Source organism: Doryrhamphus excisus, chromosome 4 (assembly GCF_030265055.1).
Source record: "Doryrhamphus excisus isolate RoL2022-K1 chromosome 4, RoL_Dexc_1.0, whole genome shotgun sequence".
Lineage (NCBI taxonomy): Eukaryota > Metazoa > Chordata > Actinopteri > Syngnathiformes > Syngnathidae > Doryrhamphus > Doryrhamphus excisus.
The window spans coordinates 24,949,071-24,967,578 of NC_080469.1; the positions used below are offsets into that span (position 1 = coordinate 24,949,071).

The 18,508-nt window shown below is 36.8% G+C and overlaps 1 protein-coding gene across 1 annotated transcript in view; it reads left to right on the forward strand.

Annotated features, from left to right (window-relative positions):
- Positions 1-18,508, forward strand: part of bmp2k (BMP2 inducible kinase) — a 30,112-nt gene that overhangs the window by 3,083 nt on the left and 8,521 nt on the right. The window contains exons 2-13 of the mRNA XM_058069545.1: positions 7,640-7,758; positions 8,129-8,234; positions 10,080-10,222; positions 11,762-11,883; positions 13,206-13,287; positions 15,386-15,518; positions 15,806-15,909; positions 15,994-16,073; positions 16,168-16,316; positions 17,082-17,266; positions 17,341-17,451; positions 17,767-17,948. Coding sequence (XP_057925528.1) covers positions 7,640-7,758; positions 8,129-8,234; positions 10,080-10,222; positions 11,762-11,883; positions 13,206-13,287; positions 15,386-15,518; positions 15,806-15,909; positions 15,994-16,073; positions 16,168-16,316; positions 17,082-17,266; positions 17,341-17,451; positions 17,767-17,948 — 1,516 coding nt within the window. The remainder of the gene's footprint in view (positions 1-7,639; positions 7,759-8,128; positions 8,235-10,079; positions 10,223-11,761; positions 11,884-13,205; positions 13,288-15,385; positions 15,519-15,805; positions 15,910-15,993; positions 16,074-16,167; positions 16,317-17,081; positions 17,267-17,340; positions 17,452-17,766; positions 17,949-18,508) is intronic.

The following is an 18,508-nucleotide window of genomic DNA, read 5'->3' on the forward strand; positions in this document are numbered from 1 at the left end:
ATAAAAAAAAAACTTCAGTAGTTGTAGTAGTAGTAGTAGTCCACCATAATGGGTATATAATAAATATATAAAATATATATTAAAAAATATTAAAATAATGAAAAAATAAATAAAAGTTGTAGCTTAACATCTGTATTTTATATATTTTTATATAGTATATAAAATATATGTTAAGCTTTATTTTTATTTATTTAATAAAAATAATGCTTATCATATATATTTTTTTATATATTTTTATATATTATATATTATATATTATATATTTTTATATATTTATTATATAAAATATAATATAATGCTTAACATCTATATTTTATATATTTTTATATAGTATATAAAATATATGTTAAGCATTATTTTTATTTATTTAATAAAAAATAATGCTTATCATATATATTTTAGATATATTTTTATATATTATATATTATATATTTTTATATATTTATTATATAAAATATAATATAATGCTTAACATCTATATTTTATATATTTTTATATAGTATATAAAATATGTTAAGCATTATGTTTATTTATTTAATAAAAATAATGCTTATCATATATATTTTAGATATATTTTTATATATTATATATTATATATTTTTATATATTATATTTTTTATATATTTATTATATAAAATATAATATAATGCTTAACATCTATATTTTATATATTTTTATATAGTATATAAAATATATGTTAAGCATTATTTTTATTTATTTAATAAAAATAATGCTTATCATATATATTTTATATATTTTTATATATTTATTATATAAAATATAGATGTTAAGCATTAATTTTATTAAATAAATTAAGATAAATAATATATTTAAACATCTACAACTTTTATTTATTTTTTGATTAATTTAAAATAAAATAATATATAATGTATGATACAGTATATAATATGTGATTTGTCACACTTAAAAATATTTCAGATCATATTAGTCAATGCACAAAATGCAGTTTTTAAATGAAACTTTTTATTATTAACCGAGAAAAAACAGTTCTGTATGAAAAATTAATATCTGGTTGGGGGGGGCCATACTTGGCAGCAACTGGGAAGGTTCCCCACTGTTCCGTGTTTTGGCTATTAATGGATAATGGCTCTCACTGTGGTTTGCTGGAGTCCTAAAGCAAAATGTCTGTATAACCGTTTAGCTGAAAAATCACAAGATTCCCCTTCAAGCCAACGTTTGTTTGGCTGATCGGCGTCGTTCATGTCGCTATCTGGTCCATACGAAAACGTCGATGCCTCCCCGGGGTTCTCCACTCGGCTTCTGTCACTTCTTTCTATTTTTCATCGGGTGACACACGACTGACCGACTCAACACAAACACACCGTGTTTGCCTGCTGTCAGCAAAATCTGGAAATGTTTGCTCTGGCGCTCCGTTAGCCGACAGCCTGGAGAGATATGACGTCCGCCGGTCGCTGCAGACACTTGGATGATGATGACATGCCGAAAATGACGGGACCACGACGACCCCGTGTGTTGGGTGGATTTTAAGATGTGTGGAGAAGCCGACTTTTATTTATTATTTATTATTTATTATTTATTATTTATTATTTATTATTTATTATTTATTATTTATTATTTATTATTTATTATTTTTTATTTTTTATTTTTTATTTTTTATTTTTTATTTTTTGTATTTTTTTAATTTTTATTTTATTATTTATTTATTTATTTATTTGTATTTTTATTTATTTATTTTTTTGCATTTTTTTATTTTTTATTTTTTTATTTGTATTTCTTTTTGTTATTTTTTTTTACTAAGTGGCGGTATCATATAAACAAGTGAGGGAGGGGCTATATTTTTTTTTAACGTTCATCTTCAGGTTCCAAAGTACAGCCCGGGAGGCCATTTTTATTAGCCCTAATAATTGATAAAAAAAATAAAAAAGATAAATATTAACAAAGTAGCAGTCATTTTATAAGAATAAAAACAAAATATTCTGAGATAAACACCAAATATTACAAAATAAAGTACTAGAAAAATTCAGAAAAAAATTTGGGGGAAAAAAGTTGTTCATACTAATAATATTTTGTAACCGAAATATATAAAATATCAACTATTCTTCTAATTTATTACATTTTTTAAATATAATAATGGCCTCCATGTCAAATGTTGGACACCCTACACCAGGGTCACATACTAGTCTTAGAACCGCACTAAAAGTCATGTTTGCACACCAAGACCTTATTTTGACTTGGCAGCGTATTTGTTTTGGTTCATCCAGGCTCTGATGTGGTCTTGGATAAACCTGTCAGACCGTCCCCGTCAGCGCTGGCGAGAAGCGTCACGATTAGCATACTGTACGGCTGATGAATGGCCGCACTGTGCTTCATTGTTGTCACACTGCAGCTCGGCCGAAAGAATGCCGGCGCAAAAAAACCCGGTCATGGTAGTTTGGTCAACAAAACAGTACTATCTGTTGTCCAAGTCTCGTTCAGAGAGAAAACTGTCTCCTTCGTTGATCCGTCCCGAAGTGCAGAATCTCTCGGCTGCATGTTGAAAAAGCAAGCGAGCGCCCGTCTATTTTTAGGCGCCGGAACCTTTGCCGCCGATGCATCTGGACTGTCACCGCGGTGGAACTCGGTGGAAAGGCCTGAGGCTAAGAGATTAGCCAGGCTGAAGTCGGTTACAGGGACGCCGGTGAAAAATGTCTCATGGAGGATTCTGGAGTGGCAGATGAAACATGTTAAGATTCTACCTGGACTCGGTACTCGGTCGTACAGGCGCCTACGGCCGGTTTATGTCCCCAAAAAAAACACAGGCACAGAGGTCATGTCAAACAAAGGCTAACGGCAAGACAAACTTACACACTTTGTACATTGTGTATTCCCTAATGGTTGCCACAACTTCGTTCTACACAAATAAGCCCCACCCCCCCTAAAAATTTTTTTGGTTAACGCCAAAAATTGCATTACCCCCAAAAAATAAATAAATCAGAGGACTAGTTGTGACTTAGGCACTTCGACTAAAAACTGACCAAAACTCCATAGACCATTTTTATATGAGCTGCTAGCATGATTGTCAACATGTGTACTTGCATCGTTCTCAACCGGTTTAGCAGGTACCAGAACTACCAACTCTTCTGGACTCTGTGGACGACTCACAAAAAAATTTAGCTATTGACGCCAAAGTGTTCGATCGACAATTCCTTGATTGAAACGACTTTGCTAAAATATACCCGAACCCGACTTTATTGTTGTTATGGGAACCCGAACCCTAAATTGTGTGCTACAGTAATTTAGCTAACATGCTTCTTGGAAAAACAACAACAATAACAAACCCGATTGGACCAAGCTAAAAACCAGACAACCATTCCATAGACCAAAACATACCCGAACCTCGACTTTCCAAATACTTCATTATGTAAACAATAACCCCCGAACCAAAATAATATCCCGTTTTTTCAACCACATTGCTAACATTTAAACAAAGATGCTTGTACTTCCTCCGACTCGTTTACCGGAATTGAAGAATTGACCTTGCAACTCTTACGGATTCTGTAAAAACAAAGATACAAATCTCTCGAAAGTGGTTGATCGGCAATCCCTTGATTTAAACGACTTCGCTAAAATATACCCGAACCGGACTTTATTGTTGTTGTGGGAACCCGAACCCTAAATCGTGTGCTTCAGTAATTTAGCTAACATGCTTCTTGGAAAAACAACAACAATAACAAACCCGATTGGACCTAGCTAAAAACCAGACAACCATTCCATAGACCAAAACATACCCGAACCTCAACTTTCCAAATACTTCATTATGTAAACAATAACCCCCGAACCAAAATAATATCCTGTTTTTTTTTTTCAACCACATTGCTAACATTTAAACAAAGATGCTTGTACTTCCTCCGACTTGCTTACGGAATTGAAAAATTGACTATGCCAACTCTTACGGATTCTGTAAAAACAAAGATACAAATCTCTCAAAAGTGGTTGATCGGCAATTCCTTGATTGAAACGACTTCGCTAAAATATACCCGAACCGGACTTTATTGTTGTTGTGGGAACCCGAACCCTAAATTGTGTGCTTCAGTAATTTAGTAGCTAAAATGCTTATTGGAAACCAACAACAATAACAAACCCGATTGGACCTAGCTAAAAACCAGACAACCATTCCATAGACCAAAACATACCCCAACTTTTCAAATACTTTATCCTTGTTATGTAACCAGTAATTTAGCTAACATGCTTCTGGGAGAAGTGAACCAAAACATTAGCTTACATTTGCAATCCCTTTGCTAGCATTTAAACAAACATACTTTGTCCTTCGTTGACTCCCTGATTGGACCAAGCTAAGAAGCGGCCTAGCCGAGTCTGTAAACTGACCTTTTGCCTTGACATAGTGACCATGTTTGGTGATTGGCTGAGAGATTAGCCCGTATAATAGCAAATCTCCAAGGATTTACTCAATCTCGCAGACTCGCTAATTAGCAGGGGCAGCTGGCAAAAGACCCTGAGACCGGTTTCATGGAAATCCATTCCTGAGGGTTTTTTTTGCGTGATGTAACAAGCGCAGCTGTTGGTGTTTGACAACGTAGACATTTTCATTGGATGCCATTGGTGTGCGTTTGTTGATATTGGGAGGGACCCTCCGTTCTGGTCCTGGCGGGCTGGACGTCATGTGACGGTGCGGTTTACTGAAGGACTTGAAGTCAGTTGAGGCTTATCTTGACGAGTGTGCGAGCTCGTAGAGGAAGCCTGGCTTTGTGTTTTTGCGGATGGCCCGGGTGGCGGTTGGAGGGGGGGGGGCGGCCGGCCCTGCGGGAGGAAATACCTCCGTCATGACATTCCCGCCTCCATCATGTCTACCCTTGGAAAGGCTGCAGGGTTTTTCCTAAGGACCCCGACTGTACCTTGCTCTCCAGCTTTGCGGGGATGACGACATTCCCGGGGAAAATTCTCCAGTCATGACAAGCCCTTGTTCGGGGTCCGCCCCCGCCTCACCCGTCCCTCGCTGTGACCTCATGTTGACGCTTCATTGTGTCGTTTTAGCTAAATCCCAACTTCATTGCTAAGTCGCTTCCTGGCTCAGACATCACTGTCCCCCAGGCCGAGTCCTGTACAGTCGGTGGGGCGGGGTAAGGTTCAGGGGGTCCTTTCTTTTGTCCTAAAAGTTGGTATGCATGACCCCCCACCCCCTCCTACCGAGCACCGGCAGAGACTTAGTGAGGCGACAAAAGGCCTTGGGGCGCTGAGTTAGTGAGAACCTGATCCCGGAACAGGTGGTAGACCACATCTACCAACAGATGTGGTCTCACCTTGCACTAAAACTACTACTAAACACTCTACCTAATGATGTATTTTTGGCCTTGTGCGACTTATACTCCAGTGCGACTTATGTATGGTTTTTTTTCTACCTAATGATGCATTTTTGGCCTTGTGCGACTTATACTCCAGTGCGACTTATGTATGTTTTTTCTACCTAATTATGCATTTTTGGCCTTAAGCGACTTATACTCCGGAGCGACTTATGTATGTTTTTTTTTTTCTACCTAATTATGCATTTTTGGCCTTAAGTGACTTATACTCCAGTGCGACTTATGTATGTTTTTTTTCTACCTAATTATTCATTTTTGGCCTTAAGTGCCTTATACTCCGGAGCGACTTATGTATGTTTTTTTCTACCTAATGATGCATTTTTGGCCTTGTGCGACTTATGTATGTTTTTTTTCTACCTAATGATGCATTTTTGGCCTTGAGCAACTTATGTATGTTTTTTTCTACCTAATGATGTATTTTTGGCCTTAAGTGACTTATACTCCAGTGCGACTTATGTATGTTTTTTTTCTACCTAATGATGCATTTTTGGCCTTGTGCGACTTATACGCCAGTGCGACTTATGTATGTTTTTTTCTACCTAATGATGCATTTTTGGCCTTGAGCGACTTATACTCCAGTGTGACTTATAGTCCAGAAAATACGGTATTGAGGTTTAATGAATTTTTTTACTTTTCCTGTTAAATGATATTCTTAAATGTGCCCCAGGCCGCAATTTGGACACCCCCTGTGTCCCCTTTCTTCTCTTACGATTTTGACTTTATTGCTTTTGCTATTGTTTTTTTTCTTTTTATATTCCAACTTGTTTTTGTAAAATTACTGCTGATTTTGCACATTTTTGCTGTTTTCTTTGTTTTAATTTTTGTATTAAATAAAAAAAAGAGCACTTTGGACACCCTTGACTTGGTATTATTATTACTTACATGACGCAAAAGCTAATATTTACTCACGAGGACGGGACTCCTTCTTCAATATTGACTTGTTTGCTGGGTAAAGGCGGAGCATGCTCAGTGGGAGCCGCTTGTAAGAACGCCGAGATAACAAAGTGCTCGGGGCCATTAGCAGTTAGCCTCCGAGGGATTGATTATTGTCCAAAGTATGATCCTGACGACAGCGGTTAGGACTCTAACTCAGCTGGCTTTGACCTACTTGTGCTGCCTGCAGACAATGTCACATGACCTGATGCTTCAACGTGTGCACCAGGGACGCCATTGTGCTCCAAAACCACGTCAACAAAATGAAGTCTCTGTGCTTACTCTACGAGCGCTACATCGATGATGTTGGTTTCAAAGCCATGTGGCGAAGTAAAAGCTTTTAGCTTTGGGTGTCCAAAGTGTGGCCTGGGGGCCGTTAGTTCTATAAATAGAATTTAACAAAAACAAAAATTGGATAAATAGAACAAAAACACAGAATGTGAAGCCAAAGTGTTGATACTAATAAATAATAACACAAAACCTTGTCCAGAAATATATTTTTACAAGAAATGTATTTACATTTTTTTAAATCTGGATTTTTTTATTTTTTTTATTATTTTTGTTAGTGAGAATTTTGTCAAATCACAATTTTATGAAAATAAAGTTTTTAAGAGAAAAAAAATGGCAATTTTACTAGAATAAAGTAAACATATTACAAGAAAGGTTTCTAATGAGAAAAAAAAGTCAAATTTAAAAGTTACAGGTAAAAAAATTAAAAAAATGTTTTACAAAAAAAAATAACTTTTACCCAAAAAAGGTACACTTTTTTCTTTTTTTTTAAACATAAAATGCACGATTTTATATTTTTTATCGGTGTACAAGAATAAAGTCTAAATATTTCAAAAAAAAGTTTTGATTCTTAGGAGAATTTTTTTTTTTTTGCAATTTTATGAGAATAAAGTCAAAATATTGAAAGATTTTACTTTTTGGACCAAAATAAATTTTCACCCAAATTTGTAATTATTAACCTTTTAAAATGTTTATGGAAAAAATATTTGGAAATATGAGTGTGTATGAGTTTGAATATGAGTTTTCAGTATACGGCCCTCGCCCTCTTCGACCCCCCTCCCCCATAATAGTGTTGTGATGAGAAAAAAAAATTACGATAAAATCAGAATATATAAAAAAAATCGTATTTTAACAGAAAAAAAGTTGTAGCTTTCTGTGAATAAAGTCAAAATATGTGAAAATTTGTCTTCTAAGGGAAAAAAGACGACATTTTTCTGAACTACTCGTATTGTGAAAATGTTCGACCACCCCTGACTTAACACATACTTCATATCCCTCATTATTCCAGAATAAATATCGATTCAAATATTTATTTCACCTTTATGAATCTTACAGGATTTGTGTGTGTTTTTTTGCAGGAGGTTTCTCTATGGTCTTCCTGGCTCGTACGCACAGCGGCGTCCGCTGTGCTCTGAAGAGGATGTACGTCAACAATGTCCCGGACCTGAACGTCCACAAGCGGGAGATCACCATCATGGTGGGTTCCCACATGTGGCATCACGGATAGCTTTTGGTTTTCTTCATGAATGCCGTCAGAGACAAATTTTTTGCTGAGATTTTGCTGAGATTTTTGCTGAGATTTTTGCTGAGATTTTTGCTGAGATTTTGATGAGATTTTGATGAGATTTTGATGAGATTTTGATGAGATTTTGATGAGATTTTGATGAGATTTCGATGAGATTTCGATGAGATTTCGATGAGATTTCGATGAGATTTCGATGGAGGTGTTTCTTCTTCCTCCAAGGACTTGTCTGCTACTGATGTTGGCATTTGGTAAAAATGTAAAAGACACTCTTCTAAATGAGTTCTAGTAGTTCTCCTCACCGTCATGTCTTCCCTCCCTGCAGAAGGAGCTGTCGGGCCATAAGAACATCGTGGGTTACCTGGACTCGGCCGTCAATACCATGTCGGACAGCGTGTGGGAGGTCCTCATCCTCATGGAGTACTGCAAAGGTACACTTCCTGTACGCAATCTATCTGTGGTGGTGGTGGGGGGTTTGCATAATTGGCCATGACGCACTGCAGGACCTTAGTTAAGTTAAAATATTTTGAGGGGAAAAAAAGAAAATTGAAATAAGTTGCAATTTTAACAAGAATAAAGTCAGAATATTAAGGGGGAAAAAAGTCATATTGTAAGGAGAAAAATTACCAATTTTAGGAGTATAAAATAAAAATATAAAGACAAAAAAGCAGGATTTTAAAGAGAAAAAAAATTTTATTTCATGAGAATAAAGTTAAAATATGAAAAGAAAAAAAGTTGTTGTCTAGCAAGAAAAAAGTTGAGATTTTATTAGAATAAATTAGAAATATTAAGGAAAGTAATATTCTAATGAGGGAAAAAAGTCCAAATATTTAAATAAAAAAAAAAAGTTGGTGCTAACAGGAAAAAAAAAACACGCACAAAAAGCTGTAATTTGATGAAAGAAAATCAGAATTTTAGGAGACTTAAGTTAAAATATTTCGAGGGGGAAAAAAACAATTTGCAATTTTAACAAGAATAAAGTCAGAATATTAAGAGTAAAAAAGTCCCAGTTTTACGAGAATAAAATCAAAATATAAAGACAAAGAAGTAGGATTTTAATGAGAGAAAAAAAATAATTTTAAGAGAATAAAGTTAAAATATGAAGGGAAAAAAGTTGTATTCTAGCAAGAAAATAAATTAAAAATATTAAGGGAAAGTAATATTCTAATGAGGAAAAAAAGTCCAAATATTAACAAAAAAAAGTTGGTGCTAACAAGAAAAAAAAAGTCAGAATTATAAAAGAAAAAATAAAAGAAAAATTTAAGAATAGTCAGACTATTAAGAGGACAAAAGTCATATTGTAAGGAGAAAATAGTCCAAATTTTACAAGAATAAAATAAAAGACAAAAAAGTAGGATTTTAAATAGAAAAAAATTTAATTTTATGAGAATAAAGTTAAAATATGAAGAGAAAAAAAGTTGTATTCCAGCAAGAAAAAAGTTGAGATTTTATGACAATAAGTTAAAAATATTAAGGGAAAGTAATATTCTAATGAGGAAAAAAAGTCCAATTATTAACAAAATATTAAAATATATTAACAAGAAAAAAAAGTCAGAATTATAAAAGAATAAAGTCAAAATAAAATGGAAAAAAAATAAAAGAAAAATTTGAGAATGAAGTCAGAATATTAAGAGGAAAAAAAGTCATATTGTACGGAGAAAAAAGTTCCAATTTTACGAGAATAAAATAAAATAAAAAGACAAAAAGTAGGATTTTAAATAGAAAAAATTTAATTTTATGAGAATAAAGTTAAAATATGAAGATAAAAAAAGTTGTATTCTAGCAAGAAAAAAGTTGAGATTTTATAACAATAAATTAAAAATATTAAGGGAAAGTAATATTCTAATGAGGAAAAAAAGTCCAAATATTAACAAAATATTAAAATATATTAACAAGAAAAAAAAGTCAGAATTATAAAAGAATAAAATAGAAAAAAATAAGAAAATTTGAGAATAAAGTCAGAATATTAAGAGGGAAAAAAAGTCATATTGTAAGGAGAAAAAAGTCCCAATTTTATGAGAATAAAATAAAAAAATAAAGACAAAATTTTAACAAATTTTTTTTAACAGATATTTTTTTAATTTTATGAGAATAAAGTTAAAATGTGAAGAGAAAAGTTGTATTCTAGCAAGAAAAAAAGTCAAAATTTTATGAGAATAAAGTCAAAATATTAAGGCAAAGTAATATTTAAATTTTACAAGAATACAGTCAAAAATCTGAAGAGAAAAATGTCGTATTCTAATAAGAAAGTCACAGCCGGTCTGTGCGCGTTTCAGCGGGCCAGGTGGTCAAGCAGATGAACCAGCGTCTCAACGTGGGCTTCAGCGAGGCCGAAGTCCTGCACATCTTCTGCGACACGTGCGAGGCGGTGGCGCGGCTGCACCAGTGCAAGACTCCCATCATCCACCGAGACCTCAAGGTAAGGACCGGCTGTGTTCAACTTGTGGATCGGACCCTTAAATGACCTTAGATACAAAACGTGCTGAGTCGACTCCTCAGCTTCCTCTCCTGCACCCTTGTTTCCTTTGCACAATGTAAGCTAACTCCATGGTCACTTCCCTCAGTGACGCATGACTGAGCCTCCACGCTCCTTTGTGTCCCTGCGCTGTTGCGTAAGCCACGGGGGCGGACCAGAGGCCCAGCATTTGCACTTGGGGGGCACGCACCCTTTTTTCCAGGTCCCTCACATGGCGGGCCAAGAAAGCTGGCTGGGAGCCTATACTGCCATTTTTTATTTTTTTTACAGCCTAAAGATGAAGTCAGCTGAACGTCAACCTAAGAAAAATAGTCACTATATAAAGTCAAAATATAAAGAATAAATATAAAGTCAAAATACAGCAAAAAGTAGCAATTTTATGAGAACAAAGTCAAAATATTATGAGAAAAAAGTTGCAATCCAATAAGAGAAAAGGTCCCAATTTTACAAGAATTAAGTCAAAATATTACAAGAAAAAAGTCATATTACAAGGAGAAAAAAATAGCAATTTCATGAGAATAAACTAAAAATATTGTGAGAAAAAAAAGTTGGATTCAGAGAAAAAAGTCAAAATTCTACAGTCAAAATATTAATTCAATTTTCAAATGAGAAAAAAGCAGCAATTTTATGAAAATAATGTCAAAATCTTACATATTCTAAGGAGAAAAAGTAGCAATTTTATGAGGGAAAAAAGTCAAAATATTATGAGGAAAAAAAAGTTGGATTCTAACAAGAGAAAAAGTCCCAATTTTACATGAATAAAATCAAAATATCAATTCAATATTCGAATGAGAAAAAAGCAGCAATTTTATGAAAATAATGTCAAAATCTTACAAGAAAAAAGTCATATTCTAAGGAGAAAAAAGTTGCAATTTTATGAGGAAAAAAAGTCAAAATATTCTGAGAAAAAAAAGTTGGATACTAACAAGAGAAAAAGTCCCAATTTTACATTAATAAAGTCAAAATATCAATTCAATATTCAAATGACTAAAAAACACAATATTGAGAAGTGTCAAAATCTTACAAGAAACAAAGTCATATTCTAAGGAGAAAAAGTAGCAATTTTATGAGAAAAAAGTCCAAATATTATGAGAAAAAAAGTTTGATTTTAAGGAGAAACACTCCCAATTTTGCCATAATAAAGTCAAAATATCAAAACAAAAAAAGCCGCATTCTAATGAGAAAAAAGTTGGAATTTCATGAGACTAAAATCAAAATATTATGAGGAAAAATACCCAATATTTTGAGAAAAAAAAGTTTTATTTTAATCAGGGGGAAAAAAAATCCCAATGCAATGAGTATAAAGTAAAAAATACTACAAGACAAAGTTAGATTCTCAAGTGAAAAAAAAATTGCAATTTTACAAGAAAAAATAAAAATATTGAGAGAAAAAAAGTTGTATTCTAACGAGAAAAAAAAGTGTAAATATTACAGGAAAAAAAACTCCCTTTCTAACGAGGGTGTGGGCGTGTCGCCCGGCAGGTGGAGAACATCCTCCTGAACGACCAGGGCAGTTACGTGCTGTGCGACTTCGGCAGCGCCACTCATAAGGTTCTCCAGCCGCATAAAGACGGCGTGACCGCCGTGGAGGACGAGATCAAGAAGTAAGTCACTCGCACGGGACGCGTTTATGTCGACATACGCGCTTGTTGGTTGCACGTGTACTCGTGTATTTGTACAGAGTGATTGCTGTGTAGTTAGGATGTCATATTATGACGCAAAATATCATATTTAAATATTAAACAACATTTTATTTTGAAATTGTAATATAAGAAACAAACAAAACAAATCAAGTAAATCATACTGGATCATTTTTGGAAACACACTCATATTTCTATTTTTGTGAACATTTTTTAATGTGAATAAAGTCAAAATATTATGACAATAATTTCATAATTACCAAAAAAATGCACATGAAAAAAGTTGAAATAGTTTGGGGAGGAAAAACAATAGCAGAAATGGGAAAAGTATGACGAAAAACAAAGTTGTAACTTTTGGAAAATGAGTTAAAATATTATGGGAATAAAGTCCAAATATTGTAGTAAAAATATCGTGAAATACGAGCAAAATTTCCAACAAACATTTCAGCAGAAATGGAAAATAAAATCTTTAATTTTGCAAGAATAAAGTCCAAATTTTAAGGGACAAAAGTCATATTTTAAAGAGGGGGGGGGTGGTAGCATAGAGTTGAGATATTAAAGAAAAAATATGTTCATATTTTAAAACCAAATTGTCATTTTTGAAACATTTTTAAAAAGTCATAATTAAAAGTAATTTAAAAATAAAATTAATAAAAATTTTAAATAAAAAAAAAAAATTGAAAGTAATTTAAAAAAGAAATAACATTAAAAATAAATCATCACTGAAAGTAATTAAAAATAAAAATTAACATTAAGAAAATCATAATTAAAATTATTTTTTTTAATACAAATTAATGTTAAAAATAAAATCATTTTTAAAAGTAATTAAAAAATACAAATTAATAAAAATTAACACTAAAAATAAAATCATAATTAAAAGTAATTAAAAAATACAAATGCATAAAAATTAATATTAAAAGTAAAATCATAATTAAGGATACAAGATTTACAAGATTTAATAAGAACATTGAAATATTTGCAGAAATGAAAACAAAGAACAGCAAAAATTGAGTCAAAAAGAGCCAAAGTACTACTACTGTATTCAGTAGTATATACAGTCAATAACTTCCTGGGGTATTTATAAATTGTCAAAGTGGCACAAAGCACGCCAAATGTTTCTGTGGCGGTCTAAATTGACTTGTGGCGGGCCTCCCCAAATAAAGTATGGGAGCGCCTGTCGGCCATTAGTACATGGATTGTAGTGTAAAGCGGAATGACACAGGAAGTTGTTTGACCTCTGCAGTCCCAAATATGGACATGTGATTGATCACACGTTCCTGTCGCAGGTACACCACCCTGTCGTACCGGGCCCCGGAGATGATTAACTTGTACGCGGGGACGGCCATCACCACTAAAGCTGATATATGGGTGAGTGGGGGCTCTATGCTGCTGGTGTCCTTGTCGCTAACGCTGCCCTGGCAGGTTCCTCCTCCTGGCTGGCTCGCCCGACTTTGTTTACCTTCTCCAGATCGCTGACTGCTCACCCCCCCCCCCCCCTCCCCTCGCCCCGCTCGTAAAAACATTGTGTGGCGTCTCTCACAACAAAGCCAGATCTCCTGGCCGCCCGCCGCTATTTTCCCTCTCTTGACATAAACGAGTCGCAGGTGACGACCTTGTTTTGATTTGAAGGTGAGAGCCACGTTGGGATGGCGTTCGCTTGTGGAGCCATCATGTTTGCACGCTTTTACTTTGAAACATGAGCAGGATGCGATCACTTGAATGATGGATAAACTATGATAGTGGAAACCCCAAAGCTGGGGTGCTCAAAGGGCGGCACCGGGGCAGTTTTACTGCCTGCAGGTTGACTTCATCAGTTCATGCTCAGACTAGATAGGACAGCTTCAGTTGGGATATTATTTCCTATCTAGCATTGGACTGGAGTCATCCTATCTAGTCTTTGCACAGGAAATAATGAAGCCTAGTTAGACAAGAGCTGTCCTACCTAGTCACTGTGAATGAACTGATGAAGCCAAATCGGATTAGAGCTGTCCTATCTAGTATTTAAGCATGAAATAATGAAGCCCAGTCAGACTAGGGCTGGCATATCTAGTCTTTGAGCAGGAAATGATGAAACCTAGTTAGACTAGAGCTGTCCTATCTAGTCTTTGAGCATGAAAAATAATGAAGCCTAGTCAGACTAGGGCTGTCCTTTGTAGTATTGGAGCATGAAATAATGAAGCCGAGTCAGACTAGGGCTGTCCTATCTAGTATATGAGCAGGGAATAATGAAGCCTAGTCAGACTAGGGCTGTCCTATCTAGTCTTTGAGCAGGAAATGATGAAGCCTAGTTCGACAAGATCTGTCCTACCTAGTCACTGTGAATGAACCGATTAAGCCAAATCGGATTAGAGCTGTCCTATCTAGTACTGGAGCAGGAAATAATGAAGCCTAGTCAGAAGAAGGGCTGTCCTATGTAGTATTTGAGCAGGAAATAATCAAGTCTAGTCAGACTAGGGCTGTCCAATCTAGTATATAAGCAGGGAATAATGAAGCCTAGTCAGACTAGGACTGTCCTATCTAGTATTTGAGCATGAAGTAATGAAGCCTAGTCAGACTAGGGCTGTCCTATCTAGTATTTGAGCAGGAAATAATCAAGTCTAGTCAGAGTTGGGCTGTCCTATCTAGTATTTCAGCATGAAGTAAGAAGCCTAGTCAGACTAGGCGGTCCTATCTGGTATTTGAGCATGAAGTAATGAAGCCTAGTCAGACTAGGGCTGTCCTATCTAGTCTTTGAGCAGGAAATAATCAAGTCTAGTCAGACTAGGGCTGTCCTATCTAGTATATGAGCAGGAAGTAATGAAGCCTAGTCGGACTAGGGCTGTCCTATCTAGTGTATGAGCAGGGAATAATGAAGCCTAGTCAGACTAGGGCTGTCCTATCTAGTATATAAGCGGGGAATAATGAAGCCTAGTCAGACTAGGACTGTCCTATCTAGTATTTGAGCATGAAGTAATGAAGTCTAGTCGGACTAGGGCTGTCCTATCTGGTATTTCAGCAGGAAATAATCAAGCCTAGTCAGACTAGGGCTGTCCTATCTAGTCTTTGAGCATTAAATAATGAAGCCTGGTTAACAGGAGCTGTCCTATCTAGTATTTGAGCATGAAGTAATAACCTGCCAAATGTGTTTATCTCCGTCATGAAGTTGTCGCAACGTGTTCCTCTTTGAATGTAAAGACCAGACAGCCGTTGTGCAACGAAAACGCTCACTTCCTGTCAGCTCGCCCCAGCACGCTGGCTTCCTGTTCCCTGTTTGGGGCGCAGCGACTTGTGTGGCATGCGTCACCGCGCCTCACGCGCGCGTGCGCGCTCCATGCCGCCTGCATCCGTCTCATTGGACGCCCTGAAGGCAGCGGCTGATTCCAAAGTCGTTTATCTCTTCGCCACGCAGCCTGCGGACTTGTTTGAGCGGCCATATTGCCCCCCCCCCCCCTCCAAAGTCTAACCGCACGCTACGTTGTCTCCGCAGGCGCTGGGATGCTTGTTGTACAAGCTGTGTTTCTTCACGCTTCCTTTCGGGGAGAGTCAAGTTGCCATATGCGACGGCACCTTTATCGTTCCAGATAACTCCAAATTCTCCCTCAAGCTGCACTGCTTAATCCGTAAGTTGGGACACGGCGACGACGTCATCGTTTTGGATGCGTACTCCTGCTTCCAAAAAAAAAAAAAAAAAAAGTATCTCCATTCGGTGTCTTCCTGCACAAGTTGAGCCTGTTTAAACCAGCTCAGCTTGTTTACTACTCCACTTCTCTCAATGTAAGCCATTATCTGTACAACAGCACCATCAAGTGGCCAGAGAGAGAAGTGCAAAAGAAATCTTCTTTATTCTGATTCGTATTATTCTTATTCTTATTATGAATAATAATAACAATAACTGTGTGGCATGCAGGATATATGCTCGAACCAGATCAGGAGAAGAGACCAGACATTTACCAAGTGTCCTACTTTGCCTTCAAGTTTGCAGGAAGGGATTGTCCTGTGCCAAATATCTTTGTGAGTTATTTTGTTTATTATTTTTCATAATTTTTTTCAGGATGCAATCACCTGTTATATGGTATATTTGTTTTCTTTCTCCAGAGCTCTGCCATCCCTACGTCGTTACCTGAGCCCCTAACGGCGAGCGAGGTGGCTGCCAAGAAAAGTATGACAAAAGCGAGGTACTGGAGGGCGTCTGCAGTTGGGCGGTTTGGCGTGCGGTACGTGTCGCGCTCCCTTGCTAAAAACCACCGCATGACGGGTCTTTCTGGGCAGGATACGAGACTCGGTGGGGCCGACGGAGACCTCCATCGCCCCCAGACAGAGGCCCAAGGCGGCTAACAGCAACGTCCTGCCGCTGGCCACTGTCACGCCAGTCAAGATGACCGTGCCTTCCGCGCCGCCTGTCAGCAATGGTCAGAAAGGTGCGGCAAACGTTCCGTTTTTTCGGGGAGGAACCGAATGCACCGAAATGTGCGATTTCGGAGCATTTAATCAATAGACACATGCATAAAACCTTAGCACTATCATGCTCTGTGTTAGCATGCTAATGTGAGCTTGTTGGCATTGCTAGCATGTTAAAATTGGCATTGTAGCATTTTTAGCCATTTTCATAATTAGACACTTACATAGAGACTTTGAAATATCATAGTCGGTGTTAGCATGCTAACTTTAATATAGTAGCATTTTTAGCCGTTTTCATAATTAGACACTCGTATAAAGATATTGCAATATCATGCTTGGTGTTAGCATGCTAACATTAGCATAGTAGCATTTTTAGTTATTTTCATAATTGAACACTTATATAAAGACTTTGCAATATCATGGTCGGTGTTAGCATGCTAACATTAGCATAGTAGCATTTTTAGCCATTTTCATAATTAGACACTCGTGTAAAGACTTTGCAATATCATGCTCAGTGTTAGCATGCTAACATTAGCATAGCAGCATTTTTAGCCATTTTCATAATTAGACACTCGTATAAAGACTTTGCAATATCATAGTCGGTGTTAGCATGCTAACATTAGCATAGTAGCATTTTTAGCCGTTTTCATAATTAGACAGACTTTGCAAACTATATTTTTAGAATGTGCTACATTGCCTTCATGCCATTTTGCTAGCAGTTAGCATGTTAGCATTTCCGAAAAGAGCTCCGTAAACCCTCCAACCTGTCCTGCATGTCCTCCCAGCTCCCACGCCTGTTTCGGGACAGCCCTCCGTGCAGCCGCAGCCCGGTAGTCAGCAGCACCGAGTCCTGCAGCAGCTGCAGCCGGGCGACCTGCGCCTGCAGCAGCTGCACCACCAACAGCAGCAGCAGCAGCAGCAAGCGCTGCAGCAGCAACACGCCAATGCACAGCAACTCCAATACCTCCAGGTGACCCCTCGGGTTCCTTCTGGGTCCCGCCCCGTAAGAGGTCAGCGTGTTGAATGTGTGCCGCCCCCTTTCAGTACCAACAGGCCGTGCAGCAGTCCCTCCAGCAGCAGCAGCAGCAGATGATGATGCAGTCCATGTACCAGCAGCGAGCCGCCCAGGCCGCCCAGGCCCAGTACGCCGCCATGGTGAGTTCTTTCTGTGGGAACGTTTCATTTCAAGTCACGCTGACCTGCATGGCGAAGGGGGCGGGGCGACGGAAGAGAGGTGGCGTGCCGACGACTTGTGACGTGTGAGCCGGGTCCTTTTGGAGCGCTGCACCGCTTTCTTTGACTCTCAACCCGCCACCCCCCTACCCCCCGACCCCATTCCTGCACTTCCCAAATCCAGAACCGGTTTCTAACATTTCATCATCTTGTCGCTCGTCATCGCTGTGCGCCATGAAATCATTCCCTCCTTTTCTCCCTCTCCGCCCCCCCACACCTTGCCCCCACCCCCCACAGCTGCACCAGTACCAACAGGCCTTCGCTCAGCAGCAACAGCAGCAGCAACAGCTCCCCCACTACATGTCCTCCCCCTTGGAGTTCCAGGTTCCTCTGGGCTCCTACAATGCAACCACTCCCACTGCAGGGGCAGGCCAGATGGGGGCACCCTCGCCCGCAGACCCCTCTTACGGCCATCCTAGGTAACACCCTTACTTCTGGAATTGACTTTATATTGTCATTTTTTGTTTTGTTCATTTCTTGCATTAAAAAAAAAATACAAATATTATATTAGCTCATAAAAGGATTTTTTTTCCCTCCTAATATTACAAGTTTATTCTCGTAAAAATTTAAAAACTTTTTTCTTGTTGGAATAATAATTTGACTTTATTATTCTACAAATTACCTAGATAATTTGTAGAATAAAATGGATTTATTTTTTGTAATATTATGACTTTATTCCCATAATATTATAATAAATTTTCTTATGTTTAAATGTTTATTCTATATTACGCCTTAAAATTATTTTTTTGATATTTTTTCCTATTTTTCAACTCTGTGCTACTAAAACGACAGTTTTCCTCCTAATATTACAATTTTTTGTAATTTTTATTATGACTTTATTCCCATAATATTATATTAAATTTTTTAAAATTCCAAATGTTTTTTTTTATTATTCTATATTACGCCTTAAAAATTATTTTTTTGATATTTTTTCCCATTTTTCAACTCTATGCTACTAAAACGACAGTTTTCCTCCTAA